Source organism: Engystomops pustulosus, chromosome 4 (genome assembly GCF_040894005.1).
Source record: "Engystomops pustulosus chromosome 4, aEngPut4.maternal, whole genome shotgun sequence".
Classification (NCBI taxonomy): Eukaryota; Metazoa; Chordata; class Amphibia; order Anura; family Leptodactylidae; genus Engystomops; species Engystomops pustulosus.
The window spans coordinates 70,667,328-70,693,880 of record NC_092414.1 but is presented as its reverse complement, the minus strand read 5'-3'; the positions used below and the strand labels follow the sequence as shown (position 1 = coordinate 70,693,880).

The following is a 26,553-nucleotide window of genomic DNA, read 5'->3' as shown; positions in this document are numbered from 1 at the left end:
TCCTGCTATTGGCCCTTCCCCCTCCAATCAAGGTCAGGACTGAGGCTCCAGAATGGCTGACGTGATATTTTCAGCTCTGCTACATGTTGGGACAGATAGCAGAAGTACAGGTACAGTGCAGAGAGCTGTCCTGCTCCCTCTATTTCTGGCAGATGCCTTCTCTATAGTTCCTAGACAACCCCCCACTCAAAGTGCTCAACTACAAGATAAGAACTTTACACATGGAAAGGTAGATGTATTTATAATGTTTAATTTGTATGTGTTATGCATATATGTATGCACTCAGTACACACACAATACATGTGGCATACATGTACATTTGATTTACATCTGTAGCCCTTGCTGCAACACCCCTGCCAATGCAAAGGGTTAAAAGGTGTTGTGAAAATGGTCCCTCTCCATGTCAGGACCTGCTTGGTGAGCCTGAACACCTCACTAGGGGGTCTCCAGCTTGGAAATCTAGTGTGCAGCTATAAGTCTCTGCCTGGGAGGCTAAGTGTTAATTGTATTATCCAATTATATGTTTTGTAATTACTATGATGGTAGGAGCAAGCTGGTTGGACAAGGGAGCTGCCAGCTCACAAGGGGAGTTTATAAAGCCCCTTCTGGCTGGAAAGTTCCAGGTTCTTTCTCAGAGGTCAGTCTGTGAGCAGTTTAGGAAGTCAACTCTTGAAACAGAGGTGTCTGAGGCAAGTTGCCCTGACACCCTGGCCTACAAAAGCTCTACCACAAGCACTCTGTTTACAACATTCCTTGCTCAGCCTGAAGCTATTTACTAGGCTGCATGCACACCTTCCTGAGGACCTGAGCTCCAACTAGGTGTCTCCATCCAGCTGAAGTTTTGCTGCTGTTAACGCTGTTGCCTGTTCCAATAAAGAAATGTAGGTTATACTTCAACAACGTGCCTCTGAGTGATACCTCTATCCGGCTGTATACCACCACGGGTGCCCCATCCTTCATCCCCAGGGATCCCTAACTACACACCGGGGTTGCCCCTGGGAGAAACCTACTCTGTCAGCTTCTCCCTCCGTTTTCTTGCACACACCACCTGCTGGAGACCTGCCATGCTGTGGACGAGGCCTCCGCCACTGATACCAAGCCCCGTGATCATCGCTGTACGCACGGCTGCCCTAGCCAGCCAGTCCGGTATTCAGGACCCCATCTTCCTCCAGCCAACGAAAAAGGTCCGGCCCTGGTGGAGGATGTTGCAGGAGCACAGCATATAGATTGGACAATGTAATTAACATGAAGCAGGAGTTAAAGAGTTTGTCTCAAGCAAGTTAGGCTCTATCCACAGAGGTGTCTGATGTACCCCTATCGCACCACAAAATGACAGGAGCAGCCACTCGCGCATGCACAGGGTGCTCCTTTTATCTCTATTGAGCTGACAGAGATAGCCGAGTATCCATCTGCAGTAATCCAAACCTGCAGTAATCCGGAACCTCTGCTACACAACGGACATGGCTGTCATCTTCTGGTTCAGTCCTATGTGTATTAGTTCTCTCTCCTGATTGGCAGTGGTGCCAGGGAAAAACTCCACACCTCTTATTAATAATATATCCTACGGGAAGGCTGTAAATTCTCTTTTCATTTACAAGAAACAATTATGAAATAAACATTAATATAAAGTATTAAAAATATTCATAAACAGTGGGTATGGAAAGTATTCAGACCCCCTTTTCACTATTTTTTTAACTGGTAAGATCAAAAAAGGTCTTTTTTGCTCATTAATGTAGACTCTGCACCCCATCTTCACAGAAAAAAATTAATGTAGATATTTTGGCTAATTAATTAAACTGGAAAAACTTAAATATCACATGGTCATCAGTATTCAGACCCTTTGCTGTGACACTCATTTTTAACATGCTGTCCATTTCCTTCTTTTCCTCTTGATATGGTTCTACTCCCTCATTGGAGTCCAGCTGTGTTTAATTAAACTGATAAGACTTGATCAGGGAACGGCACACCCTTGTCTATATAAGATCTCACAGCTCAGAGCACCGTGTCAGAGCACATGAGAATCATGAGGTCTAAGGAACTGCCCATGGAGCTCAGAGACAGAATTGTGACAAGGCACAGATCTGGCCAAAGTTACAAAAGATTTTTTGCAGGCCTCAAGGTTCCTAAGAGCACAGTGGCCTCAATAATCCTTAAATGGAAGAAGTTTGGGAAGACTACAACTCTTTCTTCACCTGGCCATCCAGCCAAACTAAGCAATAGGAGAAGAGCCTTGGTGAGAGAGTTAAAGAAGAACCCTCAGAACACTGTGGCTAAGCTCCAGAGATTCAGTAGGGAGTTGGGAGAAGGTTCCACAAAGTTAATTATCGCTGCTGGCCTCCTCCCGTTGGGGCTGTATGGCAAAGTTTGCCAATGGAAGCCTCTCCTCAGTGCAAGACATATGTATTCCTGTATATAATTTGCAAAAAAACCCACAAAGGACTCCCACACTATGAGAAATAAGATTCTCTGGTCTGATAAGACAAAGATTGAACTTTTTGGTGTTAATTCTAAGCAGTATGTGTGGAGAAAATCAGGCACTGCCCATGGCCTGCCAAATACAATCCCAACAGTCAAACATGGTGGTGGCAGCATCATGCTAAGGGGGTGTCTTTCACATGCAAAGACTGGATGACTGGTTGCAATTGAAAGAAAGAAAAATGCGGCCAAGTACAGAGATATCATGAATGAAAACCTCTGGAGTGCTCTGGTCCTCAGACTGAGCTAAAGGTTCACCTTCCAACAAGACAATAACCCTAAGCACACAGCTAAAATAACAGAGCAGTGGCTCCAGAACAACTCTGTGACCATTCTTGATTGGCCCAGCCAGAGCCATGGAAAACTGCTGAATAGCAGTGAAAGGAGCAATATTCGGGTAACTAATCCAATTGCCAAAGGGCTTAAAATTGCATCCCCTACAACATATCAAAAGTTTTTTCAATGACAGTTATTCTTTAATCTTAGGTTATGGCAGAGTGGATGTTGAGGATCCAGAGAGCTCTATCACATGACCTCCTTCTCCCTTCCTTCAGAGTGAGCAGGGAGCAGTGGCTGCTTCTCTCAATGAAACTGTGGGTGGAGGAAGGGGGAATTTATCAGGAATTGTAAGTGTCTTGGTGTACAAGTCATGAAATAATTTCAATTACTTGAGAACTGACAGTAATTACGATTTTTTCCCCTTTGCCACGTCATAAGGGGATGGAGGGCCATGAAGGGGGCATGGCTGGCAGTGGAGTGGATTGGTGTGGGGCAGAAATGCCTGCGCACTCACACTAGCCTGAGAACGTTTTCCACTGGACATTGCATTGGCCTGTCATGATGGCTTTGGCTTCCTCCATAGGCGTGACAGAGATGGTTTATCATCATATCTGTTATCATACTCTTCATCCCCCTTAGAAGATTAATAACTTGTCCCATTTGGAAGAAATTGAGAATCCACTCTTTTCCCCATGTACATTTATTTTCCACTTATGACACTGAATAGTTTAGAGTTTTTGGTCTACTAGGTGGCCAGATACTTTGATGAGTAACTGGACCAGATATTGTACAACGGGCATTACTTAAAATGACCCTTCATGACCTGTCTGTTTCACCCACATCACTACCCCCTGTAGAAGTCAGGAAAACATGATTTTCTGGTTATTTTGCATTTTACTTTCAGTGATGTTGTATAAGGCATCTATTTAGATATAGAAATCCCATATCTAATAATAATCTAATAGCCAAAGATGAGTCTCCATATCTAACAACTAAAACAGAATGATAAGATGTCTAGGAGGTATAGGCCCTTTTTAGGGCACCTGTGGATGTCCAGGCTCCTGAATTTTCATACAGTCATCTGTAACAAAATGTAAGAAACAAGTAGAAAGTGTTATGTTGGAAAAACTCCTTCGAAGTAAAATAACTCAAAAGAATAAGTATCCCCAGAGCTTAAAGGAGGTTCCTCTGTCAGTTCCAAGAAAATTAGATATTTCAGCTATGATGACATGCGTCACATACAATAAAATGAATTCAGAAAATATTCTAAATGACCATATTCCTTCTCCTTCTATCGTGTCATGAAACACGTCTTCCTCCTTATACTCTATAATGTTAAGGTTTGACTTTCTGCAGAAAGCCAACATAACATCCCCAGCAGGACCAAAGTAAATGACATCAGAATGACTCTGCTATGAAATCCAATATTTCTTTGAAAAGATGTTCTTTCATAATCTCTACAGGAGGGAATATACTCATTTTAGGCAATATTGACGTTGGCTGGTTGTAGCTTTTGGACTACAGATAAAACAGAGTGAAGGTCTTATGGGTTCACATAGATGTTGAATAACATATATGTGCATGGATGTATAGTACAACACTGTATGTATATCAGGGTACAAAGAGGCGACCACATAAGAGGCAACTGTTTTTTTAATAGTTAACAAATCTGGAATCCAAATCCAAGGCAAACAAAGATAAGAAATGTTTCAGAGAGAAAAAACTTTAGCTGTTCTGGCAGTTGTGTCCAAGTGTTTTCCTTGCCTTAGGTGTTTCTCAAGAAAACATGGGAAAAGGCTCATGGGATATGATGTTTTAGGATCTTACTAAGGCATGTATGTTGTACGGGCAAGATGTCACTGCAGGTTGTTGCTGCTACAATAATATTGTGATGGAGTACAATATACCTGCACTACTCTCATAGGAATGTATATACAGTTATTCTATACAAATAGGGGTTCGTGTAGACTTCTTCTGTCACAGGTGAACATAGAAAGTAGAGGTGGGAACCGGTGACACACATGGACTGCCACATCAAGTAGCAGAACTTTTCCACAAGCTACGAGTCAGCGCCGGTCCTGGTATTTCTTGTGGAGTCAGAGTTCCTGACTGCTGACCGTGCATACTGGAACAGTGCAGACCCAAGCTCCACGATGGATGACGTACCTGCAAAATACTGTTACAGAAGTGCGCCATCTAATGGGCTGACGATGCCTAACAGTAAACTCTAAATATATGTTTCTCCGATTAACCAATGCCACAGCCCAGACAGAGTGTTACATGCTATACATTGGTTGGACACTATAACATCTCCAAGTGATACAGAGACATCAATACATTTTTTACTTTTCCTGCATAAGCCTTTTGTCTATCGGGGGTCCTGAAAATAGTAAATGGTGTCATAAGCTCGTAATTATTAAAGAGTTCTGTTGCATGTTTATGGGGCCCTACGAAAATTATTATTCCTTTAAAAAAAGGCCCTGATGTAGGTGTATTGTTTGCTAAGTGTCCCTGGATGTCAGGATTGGGCATTCGGGCTCACAGGTAGACAAACCGTATTACCCCACGACATCCTTTCAGAATCAGGACACATACATGGCTTGGCTGAACTAATCATGCGTGTTTTTGGGCGGTTGGGGTTAGTAGCTTGTAGTAATGTGTATGGCCATCTGATTTCTCCAGAACTGACATGGAGCTTCTCAGTGGTCAGGAAGGCTCGACCAATCACACACTTCGATCTTCTCAGAATTTTCAACTATTCCTTAGATCCACACCACCCGACAGATATGCATGGGATATGAGTGGTAAGAGGGCCATCTGCTGACCTTATTATTATGTTGCTTTAACTCTTTCCAGGTAGCCATACCGCTGGCGGCTTATCTCTTGTGAGAACAATGAGAACAAAAGGGCATTTTTCAAGTATATACAGTAGAAAAGGATGTGTATAATATAAAAGTGTATGAGTAATAGAAACCTGTGTAATTCTGTGTCTAATGCTTAAACAAAATCATGAACTGTGAAAAATGGCATCAGCGAGACTAGTAGCTTTCACAGTGAAATGGCAAAGTATGGCCATTATTTACAGCAAGCGAAGGATAATATGTACAGTTCACAACACTATTACATTAGCGGGTAGAGGACACCACTGGTCCAAACTACTGAACCCTATAGGAAGCCACACCGCTGGGGAAAGCTAGACGAGACCCTTCTAAGTCTGTATAAGACTTTGACTAGCTAACAGAAATACGTGGCTAGCTTACACGTCCACAGCTGAGGATTTGTGACTACAACACAACAGGTTCCAAATTCTTCGGCTGACTCTATGACAAGGTGTGACAAGATTCCATAGGTCAAATAATGCATCTCAAGGGAGAACTTACATTTGAGGCTACTTTATAACATTGATGTAACACAGGAGGAATGTTGTGTGCAGGTATATGACTTGTAGAAGTAGCATCCGCTTTCCTCGCATTAGTCAGCACATGGCTTTGTCCTGGAACAACCTGCAGTGACACCGCTGGGTTTTGGATAGCGTGACCAGCGTATTTTTGGCATACCTACCAAGAATTTCTAGAGAGCAAAACAAGTCAGTTTTGAAGATGCATTTTAACAACGCTAAGGTCGCAGGTTCATTGACGTCTTTTAACTCTCCAAAACAGCGGCGCATAAAAAACTGCATAAAAAATATAACCAAGAGTTGAAAATATTTCTCTCCATAGAACAACCTTGGCAGCAGTGAAAGGGGTGACAACACATTGCATAGAAATAAGCTGTGGTCCCCATCACTCCTGCGAGGTATAAAGCCGATTCTGGTGGAGATCTTCCTATAATACAATATATATTATGTGTGATAGTTATACATAAGTTCTGTATATATATATATTTATAAATATATTTATAGAGGTGTACATATTGAGGCACATGGTGGAGTGAGTTAGAAAAGCCTGGCTTGTTTCTTCAGCTCATTTCTCTTCCACAGTGCCAGGCGGTCAAATTCTGATATGGTCATTCCAAATACTTGATAGAACTCTTCTGGTGATAGGTGGCGCTGCGGAGCAAGTAAATACTATTAGTGACAAGTTGATACAAAATAGTATATTAGATACAAAAAGAGAAAAACTAGACTAAGCATTGAAAGTAGTGTGAAGCTGGGGACAAAATATTCCCTGGTAAAAGTACCATCAAAATTACATAATGTCAAAAAATCTTTACTGTGTAAGTAAACTTTTAACAAGATATTATAAATCAATAGTGCATATGATAACAGTAGTCTGTATAATACAATTTATCAAAGAAATATGTTTCTGCGTCCTTTTTTCAGTAATGTGTATAAATCAACTTTCTGTCAGCTGGATAATGAGGGCTGAATCATCAAGTGAACTATTCTCTAGGACTGGTGATTCTTAAGCCTGCTCACTAGAGGAGAAAGAAGGGGGAGACAAAGGGCACAGAGAAGCTGCTTTACTTAACCGCTTCAAGACTCAGCCTATTTTGGCCTTAAGGACACATCCCCATTTTCAAATCTGCCCTGTGTCACTATAAGTGCTTATAGCTTTGGAACGCTTTAACATATCCAGGGGATTTTGAGATTGTTTCTTGTGACACATTGTACTTCAAATTAGCTTAAAAATTTGGATGATATCTTTTGTGTTCAGTTATGAAAAAAGCAGAAATTTGGGAAAGATTTAAAAAAATTAGGGAAATTTTGAAAATTTTTCTCTTTTTTTAAGGTTTATATATAGGGGCTTATTTTTTGTAACATGAGATGCACTTTTTCTTGGGCATCTATAGCTAATTGATGAGATTTTATTAACTCTTTGTCGGTGGAGGAAATGAAAATCAATTTTTGGTAACATTTCTTAGCTTTTTTTGTTGGCTTTTCACCATACCATAACAATAATATGTTATTTTTATTCTGTGTCATCACAATTAGAGGAATACTTAATTTATTTAGTTTTTTTTCTTTCCAATTTTGTTGAATAAATACTAATTTGAAGACACAGAAAACGAATTTTTACAGCTCTGTAAACTGAAGTAATTAAAAAGGTATGGATTTTGAAAGGAAGGGAACAAAAAAGCTGAATCGCAAAAACCAATAAGGGCATCGGCAGTAAGGGGTTAATGTAAGTTCTTTATTTGCACCAAATATTATTTCAAAACTGACACCATATAAGTCTCAGTAAGAAAGACATTCAGTATTTAGACAATTGTCACTCACCTCTAGTCGAGTTCTGTCGGCATCTTTGGGTAGTCTACTTCTCCCTCTAGTGGTCACCATGAGTAGTTCATATGGATAGATCTGGACAGAGAAGAGATCAGTGCATCTGTCATCTAATGTACAAAAAGCTATAACAATATAATGTTAAAGAACATGCCAGTATTTTCTATCCAGAATTGGGATTAGTTTTATGGCGAGTGGTAGAAAAATGAAGGATGGATGTGTGACTGTATTTTGAAGTTCGGAAACTCTTAGGGTGCAACTAAATGGTGCGGCTGTGACATGGCTGTGACTCGGCCAGCCACATCTATTAAGTAATTGTGACCATTTCTTTACAGAAATAATATTTAGTAGCAATTCCATGTACTGTGAATATGCAGCTGTTACTGATAGCTTTGTTATGAATCCTGGTCACAATTACTTGATAGCTACAACACAGCCTCATCTCGCACCTCAGCCGGACCCTTATGTAGGAAAATAATTACATTTTAGAGAAAGGGAATTCACACAATTGTAAAATACACAATTCTACTTATACACCTTTCAGAGGGAGGTGATGTGTAACAGGATTGTGTTTCGTTCATGTTATATAAAAAGGTAACTGTAAAGAAATAATATACCACATATACTCGAGTATAAGCCGAGGAACCTAACTAACATATTGACTCGAGTATAAGTCTAGGATAGGAAACACATTGCTCACAGCCTCCAAGTATATAGCCAGCCTGCCCCCATTATATAGCCAGCCAGCACATGCCCCCTTAGTATATAGCCAGAAGCCCCTTGTTCCCAGTATATAGACAGATAGCTCATGCCCCAGTATAGAGCCTGCCCTTTGCCCTCAGTATATGTCCAGCCCCCAGAATATACCCTACAGCCCCTGCCCTCCAGTATACAGCCTGCAGCCGCCTGTCCCCAGTATATAACCAGCAAGCCCCTGCCCCCAGTATATAGCAAGCAAGCCTCTTCCCCCAGCATATAGCCAGCTAGCCACCTGTCCCCAGTAAATAGCCAGCAGCCAATGTCCTCAGCATATAGCCAGCAAGCCCCTGCCCCAGTATACAGCCAGCCAATGCTCCCAGTTTACAAGCAGCTAGCCTTTGCCCCCTAGTATTTAGCCTGACAGCCCCTGCCCACTAGTATACAGCCTGCAGTCCCTCCCCCCAGTATATAGCCAGCAGCCCCTGCCCCCAGCATATAACCAGCAGTCCCTGCCCACAGTATATAGCCTGCATCTCCTGCCCCCCAGCATATAGCCTGTAGCCCCTTACCCCAGTATATAGCCATAAAGCCCCAATATATAGCCCGCCTGCTCCCTGGCTGAGGTATGGCCAACCTATAAAAAAAAAACAAACGCTGTACTCACCTTTCTGACATGGTGTTTGTTTTGTTATAGACTCGAGTATAAGCCGAGTTAGGGATTTTCAGCACATATAGTAGAGCAGTGGTAGCGAACCTATGGCATGGGTGCCAGAGAGGGCACTCAGAGACCTTTTTGTGGGCACCCAGGCCTTCACCCAAACACATAGTTTGCCAGATAGAACTCAAGGCTTTCTCCTGTGGTCCAATACAGCCCAGGAAGTGCCATGCTCAGCGCTATTTTAAAGCAACATCCTTGGCTGCAGGAGAAGCGAGAAGGTGTGGATAGAAATGGATTGTCATTGGAGCTCCTGCTCTGGGTCCCCTGATTCCTCCTTTGCGGGGGACCCTGGAGGGAAGCTACAATCCAAATTTCTCCATTATCTTTCTATTGTATTGGTGAACTCAGGACGCTAATACGATTAAAACCTGTGGTACAGCAAGAAGCAATAAGTTACTTCTTAAATTGTCATGTTGGCATTTTGCAACATATAAGTGGATTTAGGTTGTAGCTTGGGTAGAAAAACGAAAATAGAAATGTTTCTTCATCTCACCTCGTCGATGTCCTGTATAGCCGGTGCACGGAGTATCTGAGCCGGAGTCAGTAGGTATGGGAGACAGACATAGAGAGGTATCCAGCACTCGACCAAAGCCATATAATAGAAGTTAAAAAACAAAAACTTTATTTTAAAAACACGATGTAGATGCCATGACAAAAAGATCAAACTAAAAACTGACGCGTTTCAGGTCTGCACGACCCTTAATCGTAGTAATCATACTACTATTAAGGGTTGTTCAGACCTGAAACGTGTCAGTTTTTCTTTGATCTTTTTGTCATGGCATCTACATTGTGTTTTTAACATCATGAAATAAAGTTTTTGTTTTTTAACTTCTATTATATGGCTTTGGTTGAGTGCTGGATACCTCTCTATGTCTCTCTCCTGTAGCTTGGGCACTCTGTCTCCAAAAGGTTTGCCATCACTGTACTAGAGTATATACGGTAACATGAAGTGTTAAGAGTCACAAAACAAAAGGGAATACTAATCCATCTGGCGCTCCAATGCAGTGCAGAAGCAATGCTGCATTGTCAGTTCATTCCAGTGATGAGTAATTTGGGTCAGGAGATGCCCTCAGCGCACAGAGAGTGCACTCGCTCATGGGCAAGACAAAGTGCGGTGAGACACAATGGGGGAGATTTTTCAATGTGCAAGGTGCGCCAGATTATTATAGTCTTCAATTATCAGGTGCACCCTCAACGCACCGATCGCACTCAGTTTAACGACTGTGCGCCACATTTCTCTTGAGTCACTGTGATAAATGTGGTCCACAGACCGACTCTGCACTAACACGCCCCTTTAGGTGCAGAATTTTGTGGAGCAGCTGACAGCGCAGAGACTGGCGCAGACACTTCTTCAATACACGTTCAAGCTCTTTTCTGTGCAAAGCATGACAGAAAGCTGGTGGAGCCAGTTTAATAGATGTGGCCCAATGTGCTCAGCCCATAGTGTCTGTGCATAGTGCACTTCTGCGGTGGCCACGAGGTAGCCACAGCCTCCATTCCCGGCCGTGTGAATGAAGCTTTAATAGCATGAGATTTATAGACATTGAGGCAAAATATAGAAGGCTCTATCCTGTGTTGTGGTGTGTATACAGTTAAGTTTCTGATCAAGATTCCATGTACAGGTCAGCCACAAAGCAAATTGAGGTTGATGGCTAAAATGCTATTGATTTCCATTCAGGAAATGAAGACGCTCCTTGGAGCTGAGGTTGAGTGGACATGTAAAAGCAGGAGAGCAGATTCATGTGGTGATGAGGAATGGCTCATTGCTATAGTAACACATCTCTTCACCCAGAAATTGTAGGTCTTCTCACCTTGTACTCTGCAATAAAGAAGAGTGACATGGGGTAAATCACTAACCAGACAAAGTACAAATTCTAATAGACCATGCACTCTCTGGTGTCCAGCGTTATCCGCATTATAGCACACACTTTTCCCTTTATCTATGATGTATCCACTCCGTCCTCAGATGAACCCTCCCCATCACCTCTGCCATGTCTATTCTGTGGTATGCATATTATCAAGTCCCTCAAGCATGCAGCATATGTAATAAAATGATAATTACCTCTCATGCCCCAGTTGACAGCGTTGGCACTATCATAATGGAAAAGCTCGGTGCTCGGTGGCTGTAAAATTTATACATAGAAGACTGCATTAAATATGTGAAGTGCAAAAATACATAATTGACCAAATTTATGAAAGATGTAAAGTTGAGGTAATGTCAACACATGTAGGGACCTAGTTAAATGCGTATGTGTTCTGGAGTAGTTTTGTTTTTGCTACCACATGTCAATGATTTATACAATGTTTTTCCATAAGATAAAGGTCACATTCAGATCGGCATTATGGAGGCCGTGATCTAGGCGTGTGATTTGACACTAGTTCACGGCCCCCATAGACTCCCAGTGACGGTGTGGTGAGCACAATGTTGCCACACCATCACCAAGTTGCTCGTCTGCCTATGGAGGAGGAGTGAAGGGGATCCGACACTTCATTATACCAGAAAGGACACCTTTAAAAGAGTTGTAAAGTGTATGTTCCCATTCACTCTGGTACTCCATCCTATTCTCTCTCTTCCTTTGAGCCAGTCAAGGAGGAAGAAGTGTCCAGGCTCCTCTCATCTACTTGCCCATTACCTGCCTCAGAGACCCTATCCCGTCATCTTGTACCGTTCCTCTCCCCAGCAGTCACTTCTCATTTTCAACATCTCTCCTCCTGGTGTCTTTCCCCACATCTTTCAAACATGCTTTTGTAACCCCATATCTACAGGAACTCTCCCTGGACCCATCCAGTGCTGTTAATTACCAACCAGTCTCTAATCTCCTTTCCATTATCAAACTTCTGGACAACTTGGTCTATTCTCGACTAACCTAAAATCTCTGCTGGCTTCCTTCTTGGTCCCCTATAATCTACTTTTTTGTACTATGCATTCCACTGAAACTGCTCTTTGTAAATTCTCCAATGATCTCCTCATTGCTAAATCCAAAAGGGACTATTCTTTCCTAATTTTTAATGGATCTCTGTGGACCCCCAGCTCCTCCTCAGGATACTTCACTCTTCTCACCTTTCTCTTACTGTCAGGGTTCCTCAGGGCTCGGTTTTAGGTCCTTTTCTCTTCTCCATCAATATTGCCGCACTGGATAAACCATCACCAGTTTTGGCTTTATGCTCATGATGATACCCAACTTTGTTACTGACTGTAACATCACCCCTGGCGTAATACACAACAGCAGTGTTTGTCTCTCTCTCTCCCTCTACCTAAAAATTATACTTTTCTAAAATTGAACTTCTTGTATTTCCACTATGAACTCAACCCTGATCTCTCAATCTCTGTCTGTGTTATCACCGTGATCAGAGGCAGCAGGAACAGGGTCTTGGAGTTGTGCAGGACTCTGACCTCTCCTTTGCACTGTATATGCAATCACTTGTACACACTTGCAGCATGAACCTCAAAGATAATGCCCCTTCTTAGGTTGTTCCGATTCATTCTAGTCTCACCTACTGTAACTCCCTACTTATTGGTCTTCCACTGTAGATTCCTCTACAATCTATTCTTAATGCAGACCTGCATTTCAATGGAGATGCTATACAGATTCCTCAAGTCTGTTCCAGTCACTGTACTTTTTGTCCATCTCCATAATAATAATAATAATATTAATAATAATTCTTTATTTATATAGAGCCTACAGATTACGCAGCGCTGCACAATACATACCAAATTGGTCCCTGTTCCCATGGGGCTCACAATCTAAATAACCATGTTTTGAAGTGTGGGAGGAAACCGGATGACCTGGAGGAAACCCACACAAACATGGAGAGAACATACAAACTCTTTGCAGATGTTGACCTGGATGTGACTTGAACTTAGGACCCCAGCACTGCAAGGCAGAAGTGCTACCCACTCCAAATACAGTTTAAACTAACCACCCTCATCCACAAAGCTCTGCACAATGATGCACCTCCCTACCTTTCCTCCCTCATATCAGTCTATCACTTAGGCTGTGCTCTTCGAACTTCCAGTGATCTAAGATTATTCTCATGTTTAATTTAAACCTTCCATAGATGACTCCAGGACCTCTCCCGGGTTGCAACAATTCTCTGTAATTCCTCCAGGCAGGCCTATTACAATCCCTAACTGCATGTAACTTCAACTTTTTCTTCACTAACCTGTTTACTCCTCTCGTCTGTTATCCTGAAAGCACAAGATAACAATTTATAGACTACTCTGCAGTCCTATTCACTTCAGGCTTTGTATATAAGATTGTGGCTGATTATTTATTTATTTAACCTATTTATTCTGATCCCCCTATAAGAGTGGCTAGATTATTGCACAGTTTAAGCACTTTTACCCCCTCTGTCACCCCTTCGTCCTCACAGATTGCAAGCTCTTACCAACATGGTACTCTGTAGTGTCTTATTTTGTTTGTATATGTTCTCCATGATTAGTGAAGCCCTACAGAATATGATGGTGCTATAAAAATAATATTTTATTTATGGACAGCTGGGATGTATGATGATATTAACATTATTTAATTTTTAACATAATGGCTGATCAGTGTCTCTATTTAAAGCTATCTATACATGCAGTGCAATGAGCATTCATAGCTATATAACAAAGCATGGTTGGGGCACATGGAAGCAGAGGAAGACTATACTATTCTATATATTTAGGCTAAATTCTCAATAGATACAGTACCCTGTGAAGTCCATTTCTCCGGTATGCAGGAAGTGAGGCAGATTTTGATATCAGAGGATCTGAAAAAGCAAAGGAGGAGATTTTTCATTAGGATTTATCATATATATATATCCTGGCTTTGCAGGAGTCTTGTTTGTGATCATTCACATATACTTACCGCTGTCTGCGAGGTAACACTTGCTGGGAGCTGTAAGACAAATTGAGGGAGATTTACATTAATGAAGGTATACAATGTATAGCTAATGATTATAAACACCTTTACTGCACTAAACTAGCAGCCCCCTCAGGGAGGGTATGAAATGTCTTTTCTAGAATTCTATTTAATGTGAACTCTCACCCCTTTTACTTTTGTAGTATCCAGAACCGTGGCTTTGGCAACATATTGAAGAATCTCCTCTTTCAGACAGAATCAGGTTCTGGGGTTTACAGAATGTGAGAGGCATTAGCTGCAGATAAAAACCCAATTCCAGATTTTTTTAACTGCCTGTATCTCTAGATACAGAACTACAGTCTGAAAGATTTTTTTATCTTTAATATGAAACCAAAAGCATGTTTCTAGCTACTATATAACCGAAGATGGAGACGTCTGAAGTGACACTAACCCCTGCAGTCTCTAAAGTTCATTTATCTCTCCCTACTCATTTGCATATGGCTTTGGAGGAGATATGTTATAGGTAAATGGGCAAGATTTCACATAAAAAAGGGCATTCTAGAAATGCACATTTTGTGATAGTAGAATGTATATTAGCAGCTTAAAGCTAGACAGACCCATAAACAACCCCCCGCCCCCGAGGTTATGCAAATATGACAATTCTCACCTCATTTTCATATGAGATGAGTCAAGTTTAGTGGTTTAGTGCAGTTGTTGATAAATGGCCCAATCTCCTGTTCTATTGTAGAAAAATGCTTTTTATGTCATATTAAAGACAAAGATCTTTGACTGCCTGTATGTCAGGTTCTGTCGCTCACATCACTGTAATCTTGATGGAAAAGATGTGATTCTTATATTTAATATGACACAAAAGGTTTGTACTAAAGAGCCAAGATATTGGGCCAGATTTACTATGTTCAGTTTGCCTCACTAATGTGCAGACCGGATCTCGGTCTTTATGAATGTGGCGCACGCTGACACATTTCTGTCGGACTTAGTATTCTACGGCAAATGCCAATTGCCCTGCAAGGTAATGGGCTGTAAGCACAACACCAGCTTGTTGAAGTCGGGCCCTCATACCACCCTCAATTTGAGCAGACACTGCAGGAGGCTCTGGCAGCGCTCCTCCTGTTCCTCCTTGCACAAAAGAGGAGGCAGCCGTCCTGCTGATGGGTTGCTGCCCTCCTATGGCCCCCTCCACTTCTCCTACTTGCTGTTATTCAATGATTAAGGGAATAAAAATCCGTCCAGATCTATGTTTATGTGAACAGTTTGTTTCTATCCCAGCACAGAGCCATGTAATGGACTGGTCACCTGGGTGTCCATCATATGACCATGGACTCTTATTGAGTAAAAATGAAGTGACAACATGCCAATGAATAGCAAACACAGAGGAACTGATGCAAAAAGGGAATTGTACAATTTTTCAATATTTAAAAATGTTGTTTGCTAAAATAAGTCCAAAGTAAGCTTTTGCTTACATCCATTATCATAGCCAACATTATGCAGAGCTTCTTTACTGCCTGCTGAACTGCGAGGAGGAGTCCAGGGATCGTATGATCGAGCCTTCATTTCCTCCTTCAGAATCATTCTGCCGATCCCTCCCTGGAGCTAGGGAATAAGAAATATTGGATTGACATTTCCAGGATTCTACAAATAAATGTTGTTTGCTGCAATTATGTAATAACCTTAAGTAAATTCTAAGAAAGCACATGCACTTACTCTCCCATTGCAAATACTAACCTGGTATGGGAATCTGTGGAAGAAAACTCTGACTGACCTTACACCTGTTGGCTTATTGGGGCACATTTACTAAGGGTCCGAAAGCCGTATTTTCGTCGGGGTTTGCAATTTTTTCCGTTTTGCGCTGAATTGGCCGAGGTTTTTGGCGCACACGATCGGATTGTGGAGCATCGGCGCCAGCTTGCATGCGACACAAATCGGGGGCGTGGACGTCGGACAACCGGACTGATTCGGATAAACCGCAGAATTTAAAAACCAAATTGTGTTGCAAGATCAGCACTCACATGCACATGGAAGAAGAGGGTGAACTCCGGCGGACCTCAGCGGGGGAAGCAACGGATGCAGGAAATTGTATGCACAATCTTAGTGAATCGGACAACGCACGGCGGGGGTCACGACGGGACGGGTAAGTAAATGGGGCAGATTTACTTACCCGGCCCATTCGCGATCCAGCGGCGCGTTCTCTGCACAGGATTCGGGTCCGGCTGGGATTTAAGAAGGTAGTTCCTCCGCCGTCCACCAGGTGGCGCTGCTGCGCCGAAAATAATCTTAACGCCCCGGAATGCACCATCCCATAGCAGGTGAAGGTGAGCGCTTCCCAAGCGACACATTTCGGTTTTTAAATGCGGCGGTTTTTCCGAATACGTCGGGTTTTCGTTCGGCCACGCCCCCCGATTTCTGTCGCGCGCATGCCGGCCCCGATGCGCCACAATCCGATCGCGTGCGCCAAAAACCCGGGGCAATTCATGTACAAGCGGCGCAAATCGGAAATATTCGGGTAACACGTCGGGAAAACGCGAATTGGGCCGTTAGTAAATGACCCCCAATGTGTTCCATTGTGTACACTTTTGGTGCAATTTGGCAGAATTGTGGTGCCACATGGTGCATTGTCAGCTGGAAGAAATCTAAGTCTACTGGATTATTCTTTTTGGCACATTTGCTCTATATTTTGTATTTTTTTTGTGCCTAATTTAGTATTTTATGCTACATTCTAGGTGATAAATACACACAATTACAGGACAGAAATTCATGAAGAAACTAAAGCTATGGCAAGACTATACAGGATCTGAACAATTTTAAATCAATCATTTGACACATTTTTTTTTATAATACCTTGTGCATGCTCCGGTCAAAACCATCCTCCTCTCCTCCAGAGGAGAACCTCCGTGCTCTAGGCACTACAGGACAGAGGAGAAAGAGTTAAATGCACATTTGTATTGCTGCCTTGTTTTTGTAACCTGTAAAACAATGGGGTGAATTGTGACTAGTGCATGGCATGTAGAGGGATGGCATGTAGAGGGATATAACTGCTCCAAGCCGTTCCTGTCACAATGAATATAATGAAGAAACGCCATTGTAATATATGATGTTACACAATAGAAGATGTCCACTAGTACTGGTTATTACATTATAGATATTACATTACTGGTACAATGATTCTTCAAGGCAATGAACATTTATCTGCAGATACTTCAATCACAAGTGCTCTTATAGGTTTCCTCAGGCTTTCAGGTTTCTTTCAACGCTCTAAAAGAATACCGAGGGATAGGCTAGATGCCAAAGAAATGGATGATAATAATAGCAACAATAAACCTACTGCTCTACTAGCAGGGGCATTCAAGGATACCATATTGTTTAATATATTTACACCAGAAAGCTTTCATAAATACTTGGTTATTCTCCTCTACATAGCTCTGGATCTCCTGGTTACCTTTACAAAGCAATACAATCAGCTTCCTACAGCCACCAGTAGGGGGAGCTCAACAGGTAGGGATTAAATCATCTACCAATAACAGCTGCAGGAAACGGCAGCGGACCTATATCTAGCACCATAATAGCTCGATAGGCCACCTTCATGGTAAATACACCTCTGTATACAAGTTCTGTACACAGACTAACACTAGCATTGTGCTTTCTGTTCTGTAGTAAGATACTGGAGATGAATGTTGCTTACTCTTTGGTGAGTACATCCAATACTCAGGCTCAGACTGGTAATAAGGATCAGGGGAATAAGATGGCAGATACTTTGAGGACTGCACAAGGTCATCACTTGTTTTACTTTTCGTTGCTTCGTTGGAGTCATCTGATAAGAAACACAGTAAAAGATCAGACGGAGCTGAACTTTGGATCAACTACTTGGATTAAAGTGATGATATGAAGGGAGTACAATAAATGGTACATTATAAAACAGTCCATTATTTCTAAAAAGCCCAACACAATCACATTAGTTTTCTGGATTCATAAGTCGTCTTTCACTATTTGACATTTACATGGACAAATTTGGGAAAGACTGAATTCTATTGAAAGTCTTCCTATAGGAGTGGAGGCTGTTTTAACCATCAAGATTGACTACATGACTATATAGTTGACTGCATATTACTGCCCATGAAAGTCATACAAGTACAATGTTCAAGAGTTCACATACTTATGGCTATATACAGGCAGAGGTCCGTTTGTAACTAGGAGTCGTCTGTAAGTTGGGTGTTCTTAAGTAGGGGACCGCCTGTAGTGTTTATTAGGCTTCCCTAAATAGTCTTCAGCAGTAGCATAAAAAAATATGGACCTAACATTTTACTCTCCTGTGACTTTCTTTCATGGACCATTTAAGTTGTGTGCTTGTCTTCTTTGGGAATTAGTTTTAAAGGGGTTGATTCAACTTAGATCTGTATCTCTTATCCACTGGATAGGGGGTAATTGGTGGGAGTTTGATATCTAGGACCCCCACTGATTCCAGGAATGGGCCCCGTAGCTATGAGAGTGCAAGAAATTTGCCAAGCACATCACTCAGCATTCTCCTAGTCTATGAGAGAAGTAGGGATAGCTGTGCACAGCAATTTCAGACACTCCCATTGCATTGGACAGCCAGCAGGATGCATGCTCTACCTGTCGCTTCATTGGATTAATGATCAGGATCCCCATTCTTGTGAACTGCAGATGTCTGACCCCCACAAATCAGATTGTTACCAGTGAAAAGATAACAATCAAAGTTGGTACAACCCCTTTAACATAACACTGAAACACTATCCTGTGGATATTGGATAAGTGTTTGACTGCTGCAGTTCTAATGACTACGACCTCCAGGAATGGGGACCTGGAAGTGACTTTTAGTGCTTGATATGAATGGAGCGATCTCTTGCAAGGGAATAGAAGGCTCTTTCCCATTCTATTGCGCCTATATTCAGACACTTAGCCCTTATCTTGTATATAAAGAATTAGTAGAGAAACAGCAATTTAAATACCATGGCTTAGCCCCCCACCCTCCAGTGTACATACCCTCCACCATGGCCCTCGCAATGTTTCATAATTACATGATACTGCATATTACATGTAGAGTCATATGAAGAAGTGGACACAAATATGGCGGAGCTTTGAGGGCACGTCCAGTATAAGCTGACATAACATGCAGACAGCACAAGTATGCTGGAGGAGCGGCTTTATTTTGCTGAGGTCAGCACATTAGTAAGTAAGTGGCTGGACAAGAGCCATGCTTCCAACAGAAAATAGGAATAAAGCTCTTACTTACACCATGACACAGAGCCGGCCCATCAGAGACAAGGGAGAGGTGGGAGAGAAGAGACAGCAACACAGCGTTTAGAGATCTGTCAATGGTCACAGTTATGTGTTTTATTCATGAAAAGACCAATCACCATCACAACCACGCACAGCTAATAAAGACATAGAACTTAGCTTTCACCTTGGAAGCAGCTCTAAACCATGACACACCGAAACCTGAAAATATTTCACAGGCTATGAAAGGAATTTGCAGTTTCATTCTTCTGCATAGATTTTCTCTTACCAAAGAAGGAGCCCATTGTAAAATGCAGATTCATTGGCTCTCAGCCACCATAAATCCTCCCTGATAGCATCAGTCCTATTACTGAAGGTACAGTATGTAGTGGCAGGAGAGACTTAGACATGGATAGAAGGGTACAGATAATGAAATGGACACTCTCTCGAGTATGGTAAATGAAATCTTGCATCAAATCATGGATAAACCAGGGGCACTTACTCATAGATCCATAGACTGTGGTAATCTTTTTATATCTGTTATCCATGGACTCCTTCCTTCTAAAATCAACTTTTAAAATTATGCTAATGAACCAGAAGGGCTCTGAGGGGCATTACCAGAGCTCCTCTGTGCTGCAGATTCAGAGGCTGTTACACTGTGCAGGAGAACTTCCCCCTCCCACTGACTGAGATAACGGAAGGCATAGGGAACTGAAAGTGCTTAGGGAGCAGGGTGAGGAAGGAGACAGTGTACCAGCCACTGAAGCCTGAGGGGCTATGGTATCACCCTCCGGAGGCCTTCTGTCTCATTAGCATAAATCTAAAAGTTTTGTTATAGAGATTATAGAAATGGAGCAGCAGTACTTTTATTCTTGAGCTACGTATGATGTCACTTATCTCTATTCACTGCCAACCCCTGTAACTTCCAGGACATACACACTCCATTGTAGAAAAACATATAAAGGCTCCTTCCTAGTAAAGGTGTCATGGTTTAGATGTATCATTCATAATAGCAGGCAACTATTTATTACTACAGTGCAACAAATATCAAAATATGACATCTCTATTCACAAATCATGATACTATTATTCACTAATCTACAAAGAGCAGATGCAACAATAAAGCATTTCATGGTAAGTAAATGGGTAACATTTCAGGAAACAGATCATGCTTCTGACCTGCAAATCATGCTCAGTGTTAACCCAAAAACCAAGCTTGGATATCTAGACATGCATGACTGAGTGGGCAGCACATCAATGACTAAGCACCGCAAAGCATGGGATACAGGAAGGTGTAGCATGCAGACTAAACAGTACCATGGCGCTTATAGATCGGAGGCTTCCGGTATATGTTACTTTCTGCCGCAGCTGTGAGGAGAGAGGAAAGGGAAGACAGAAAGAGGGAGGAAAAAGACAGGAGGAAAAGTGAAAGAGGGAGTGTACAGAATAGAGGGGAAGTTCAGGAGACACCGATCACAAGAGACAGAGGTGTGACATGACAACAGGGAGAAGCCAAGATGAGTTAGAGGAAAAACAGGCGCAAGAAGAGACAAGAACAATGTTAGGCTTATCTGTCTGATCATAAAGTTACAGGGAGAATGTGACAGTGCTACTGTGAAGGTAACAATGGAGAAGTTGTGAAGGACGTGGCACTGTGGTAGTAGGAGAGTGCAAGACCATAGGCCAACATATAAATGTAATAACTATTCATTATAGGTAAAGGTGTTGTCTGAAAGAATAACAAAGAATGCTTATTGTTTTAAGAAAGAGCTCCACTCTTACCCGTGGGTTGTGCCTAGTATTGCAGCTCATCCTGATTCATGAGAATAAAAATAATCTGCAATATCAGTCTTAGCCCAAGAACCAGACTGAAAGATATTTTGACTACTTTGACAATGTTCAGCTTCCATCAACATTTTCTTTTGTGACAATAGATCATATTACTGTGTATCTAGCAATCCACTGCATGATATTACTAAAAACTATTCATTTGTACTGTACTTTTCCGTTTACCGTATCCTCATTCTTTAGCTCTACAATATATACTAAGCTCAGCTACCTCTTCACTTTTCACATAGCCCCTTTGCGTCATACCTGGTATGTGGAAATGCCGAGGAGTTTGGTAAAGAGTTGGTGTAGAGCTACGTACATCTACCTGGCTATAGTATGGAGAGTTACGACCACTCTCTGTGCCTGGAAAAAGTTTGGTGAATGTGGTTTGAAAGGCAGAAAGGATGGATAAGCGTCAAAGGGCAACAAGAGAAACATGAAAAAGCAAGAAGAAAGAGGACACACAGTGAGAAATAAGAGAAGAGAAGAGACAAAGCAGAAATAGTGAGATGTTGAGAATCAGTGGGACGTCATAGTCAAGATGGGATGGTTCTGTTGACTCCATGTACTATGGAGGCGGATGTGAGTAGGGAAATATGTCCATTATTTATGGATTATATAAAATTATGGAGTTACAGTGATTATAATTTTATATATCATATACCCATGATATTGATAGTAAGAAAAGAGGGATGGTTTGTCTTTTTTCAGTAATCAGACAATGGATAGAAAGGTTTTATATCACCGCCATGGGAAAATATTACTGAATCTTGTAATGAAGAGTATTGGGGTTTTCATGAATGTGATTTGCTAAACCCACATATGGTGCTCCTAGTGGTTTGCAATGTATATTCTTATTTATCTGGTCACATCTGGTGTTCAACAACATGAACCGTAGACTTGACCACCCTCATAAGGGAAATCTTGGCATCTCCACAATAAGGTCCCAGGATCATCTATCAACTAGAGATAATATAGATAGGGATGCAGCAGAGGGACAGCTAAGAAGATGAAGTGATCGATATTGGTGAAACTAGAATAAACAGTTTGGCAGTAGATGAGAATACAATAAATGGACAGGGAATTACTTACCTGACATATAGTAATGCTGTGGAGAGCGTGGCATGGTGAGAGAGATGTCTCGATGGCTGTAGAGAGGAGAATCAATATATCCTGGGCTTGATGACCTTCTCTGCCGTAAGTCCATTCCTTCATAGATATCCTTTAGAAAGCATTACAAAATGAGTATAATCTTAATAAAGACATAGAAGCAGCAGTATGACAATAAAAAGTTCATTTTGAATCCTGCAATGGCTCTGGGTAATCTTTCAGCCCGAAGAGCTTTCTTCTCTGTCTACTGAGATGCTCAATAGCCATTCCCCTGAGTAACAGCTGGAGTATTCAACCAGAGGTCTGCGGAAATCTTACTTACAGCAGAGGGAAGAGCTATGGAGTAACTGAATGCACTGGGCAGAAAGCTCTTCAGGCTTACAGACTCTCTCAAGGGGCACTGTCAGAGCTGCAAGCATGGATTATAACTCCACTTTTCACTGTTGCTACTATACACACACTACAGTGTAACTACATGGACTGTTACCCCAAACTGTTGCTGTATAGCAAGGATAGATTCCCTATAAAAGGCAGCCTTGTTGTCAGATACATATGCATTGGCTAGTAGGTAAAATGCATTCTACACATTTATACGGTCAGGAAAATACAGTATGACCATGGATTATCTAAACACATTGTGGGAGATTTATCAGAAGGGTCTGATGTAAAACAGTCCATGACAACCAGTCGGAGCTTAGCTTTTATTGGTTTCCATGGGCAACTAGAACAGTTTTACCTCAGATATGTCTGATAAATCTCCCCCCCAATGTTCAAAATATTATAAGGGGACATTCACACATGGCAGGTTTATGGCAAAAATGTAGCAATTTAAAATCAGTTCTGGACATCTTGCTCTAGTGCAAGATGGATGGGACTATCCCTAAATTATATGTTGCTATGAAATCAATCTTAACAGAACTGGAATATTGAGATTGAAACAGTATGGATGTATACATAGTACCAGGGGCGTAACTTGAGGGGGTGCAGAGGGTGCAGTCGCAACCGGGCCCAAAAAGTTTAGGGGGCCCATATGATATAAATTTCCCATATGAGAAGACTAGTTCTATAAACCATACATTATAGTCAGTGACCTTGCACAGACTTTGCACTGGGGCCCATCAGCTTCAGGTTATGCCACTGCATAGTAGTTTTCCACAATATGTATCTATATTGAAGTCATGACTTCTGAGCATTCTAAGAGTTGTAGCTCACATAAAGACAGAGGAACATTGAGACTGAAACGGCAGGATACTGTTGGTAGTGAGCTGCATCAGCAGGCTAAGTAATAATGTTATTGTACCTCCCCATAGCTGTATCTCTCCAGCATCTCATCCGACGTGTATCTGCTATAAGGCTCGTATGAAATGAGGTCAGGGCGCTGCACTGCGTAGATTGCTTTAATCTTAGGGAGAGCAGCTAAGTCCTTGTAATTTAGTATCTCATTGTTTACTTTAGCCTGGGAAAAAAGGAGGAAAAGAAGGGAAAAAAAGAACAGGTGACAAGAGCCCATATTTATTGAGATGATTATTCTCCCAACACTGCATGACCTATTTCCTTCAGTCATGAAGTTCATTTATGGTAGAACAAAGCTCAGAAATATGGCTGGAAGGGTTAACAATGCATGTTACACATAAGGCAGGGAAGCATGCAGAAAGAAATGTTATTGCTATAGGAATCTATAGCATTGTGTCCTTGGGAATCCAATTTGTTCAGGTAAGACAGACAGATCTGCAGAGTATATTGTATGTATATTGCTTTCCAATACATTTATTATCTATTGCTGACTACAGACAGTAGCTATCTGCCGGTTCAGGGGGTTATTTGCCCCTAAAGCTGATCATATACTTTCCTTACTGGCTTCCCCATATCCGTACATAAACACGCTCAGCTTGGGTGAGTGTACTAAAAGAGGGAAAGGCAGGAGACTCATTAAACATTAGGTGGTCTATGACAAGGGGTCACCATCACAAACCACTGCTAAACTACCAGCCCCCTGGTATGGTATGACTTATACTTTTTAGATTACCTCTTTTATGTTAAAAAATGCTAATATGTTTTCCGGGATCGGACAAGGAAAACACGTCTCTTTTACTAACTTGTAAGGCAGCCCAGTATACCATCAAGCATGACTTCCAGAAAACCTTATTCCTCACCACAACCACTTTTTAGAAAAGTCCCGATTTCAATGTGTGGGTGAGAAATGACGACTTTTTCAAGGAATGATAAATTGGCCCCATAGTTGGAAATGTGATCTGTAAATAAATAATGCAATCCCAACCTTTTTCTTTTTCTGTCTGTATCTCCTCTACTGTAAAAAGTGAAAATTCTCAGCTTACTTATCATGCCGTACCTTAAAGGGCTAGTAGTTTAATGGGATAAAAGTAGGTGACAGTGTCCCCTTTAAGTCATTAGTCATTTCCCTTATCTACCAGCAGTCTGTGTGAGTACAGAAGGGAAAGCCAATTAAGACACATTGCTAAAAGCAGAAAGAAAGGGAGAAAGAAAGAAAGATTTTTCCTTCATAAAGTATATAACAAAGTTTATCATCTGCACATTGTAACAGCCAGTGAAGTTACAGCACTGAAGGGCTCTGGTAATGTCCCCCAGGGCTCTTCACGCTTATTGGCATATTTAAAGTCAATTTCAGAGGGAAGGAGGCAAAGGATAATAAATATAAGAAGATTACCACATGATACATTGGGGCAGATTTATCAAGTGGCTGAAAGTCAGAATATTTCCAGTTGCCCATGGCAACCAATCACAGCTCGGCTTTCATTTTATCAGTGCTCATGAATATTTTAAAGGGGAGCTGTGATTGGTTGCCATGGGCAACTAGAAATATTCTGACTTTCAGACACTTGATAAATCTGCCCCATAGTGTCCCTGGTCTATCATGATGGTAGATTTCCTCTAAAGAATATCTGTCACCTCTTATTACATGTCTGTTTTAGTATACCCTGTGTTCCCCATGAAGTTTAGGATTACATTTAAAACGTTGAAGGTTTGTCCCTGCACAGTCCAATGCTGTCAAGTCAGTGCTTTAGGTTTTAGCCTTCCTTCACACGACGGGGATAGTTCCTCAGGTCACTACATGGGCCATTGTTTGTAGCCCAACACTGCTCAAGCTGATAAGAAAGACTAGAAAAAGACAGCTTGGGCCGTCGTCTTATCCTCATGTCCATGAAAACAACGGGCAGGAGGATGATATCATACAATAAAATGTGGCCATTTGGTAGCTGTTAACAAAACAGCTACCAAAGAAAGCAGGGCTCAGACTATGCATGACCCCAGCTAGTAACTAGTTGTCGTTAATACATTTCTAGCAGGAAAACTGATAAATTGAACAATATAGAGTTATAAACCGATGATTCAGAATCACTAGATTATGATGAATACTATGAGAGGTGACAGGTCCTACTTACTTATACTCACCTCCTCTGCCATTGCCGTTCGTCCTGACCACTGCTGATACCTGCTACTGCCTGAACTCCTGTAGTAGCAGGCATTCCCCACTTTCCAGGACGCCATTGCCATCCTTTGTAAACAAATAAAGGCTAGCAGTAACGTACAACGCTGCAGGAGAACAGGAGCCCCCGGGGGAGGTGAGTATACGTACCTTATTGTTTTTAAAGCCCACCCAGCAATACATCTGGATTTTGTTATCCCCAGACAGCCCCTTTACGGCTAAATGTATTTGTACCAACCATATTAAAACATCTCTGAATGTAAATACATCTGTCTGCGGAGATGAAGAAGAATCAGCTCAAACAGCCCAATCCTCGACACTTTAATACACGGACACATAAATAAACAGCATGCAGTGATCTACACACGCCTGGCCGACAGCTTTCCAGAGCTCAACTATCTGTCATGCCAATGCAAGTCACTTACACATATAACACGATTGGGGGAGCCAATGCTAGATCCTGGTGGGGAAATTGAGGTTTCAGAAGCTCTTCTGTACTGTGAAGACAGATAACAAATGCATAATAAGCCATAATAATCAGCAACCTACTGAAATGATAAATCTGATCATGACAATAAATCACCATTACCATACAACAAAAAAAATTATACCCGTACAACCACTGGGGATATGTTTCTCTAGGTCATCAGTAATTGAGAACA

The 26,553-nt window shown here is 41.7% G+C and overlaps 1 protein-coding gene across 6 annotated transcripts in view; it reads right to left on the bottom strand.

Annotated features, from left to right (window-relative positions):
- Nucleotides 1-4,389: 4,389 nt before the first annotated feature.
- Nucleotides 4,390-26,553, bottom strand: part of ABLIM3 (actin binding LIM protein family member 3) — a 142,758-nt gene continuing 120,594 nt past the window's right edge. The window contains exons 9-22 of one of the 6 annotated variants that reach the window (XM_072146197.1): nt 26,317-26,388; nt 23,726-23,881; nt 22,408-22,537; nt 21,580-21,678; nt 20,803-20,853; nt 17,934-18,062; nt 17,093-17,157; nt 15,718-15,847; nt 14,243-14,272; nt 14,086-14,144; nt 11,455-11,515; nt 11,204-11,211; nt 7,973-8,053; nt 4,390-6,802 (exon numbers count right to left, since the gene is read on the bottom strand). In XM_072146197.1, the coding sequence (XP_072002298.1) occupies nt 6,689-6,802; nt 7,973-8,053; nt 11,204-11,211; nt 11,455-11,515; nt 14,086-14,144; nt 14,243-14,272; nt 15,718-15,847; nt 17,093-17,157; nt 17,934-18,062; nt 20,803-20,853; nt 21,580-21,678; nt 22,408-22,537; nt 23,726-23,881; nt 26,317-26,388 (1,185 nt within the window). In that variant the 3' untranslated portion in view covers nt 4,390-6,688. Of the gene's footprint in view, nt 6,803-7,972; nt 8,054-10,246; nt 11,212-11,454; nt 11,516-14,085; nt 14,145-14,242; nt 14,273-15,717; nt 15,848-17,092; nt 17,158-17,933; nt 18,063-20,802; nt 20,854-21,579; nt 21,679-22,407; nt 22,538-23,725; nt 23,882-26,316; nt 26,389-26,553 lie in introns of those variants that run through there. The other 5 variants (XM_072146191.1, XM_072146194.1, XM_072146192.1 and 2 more) reach the window with 5 other exon arrangements.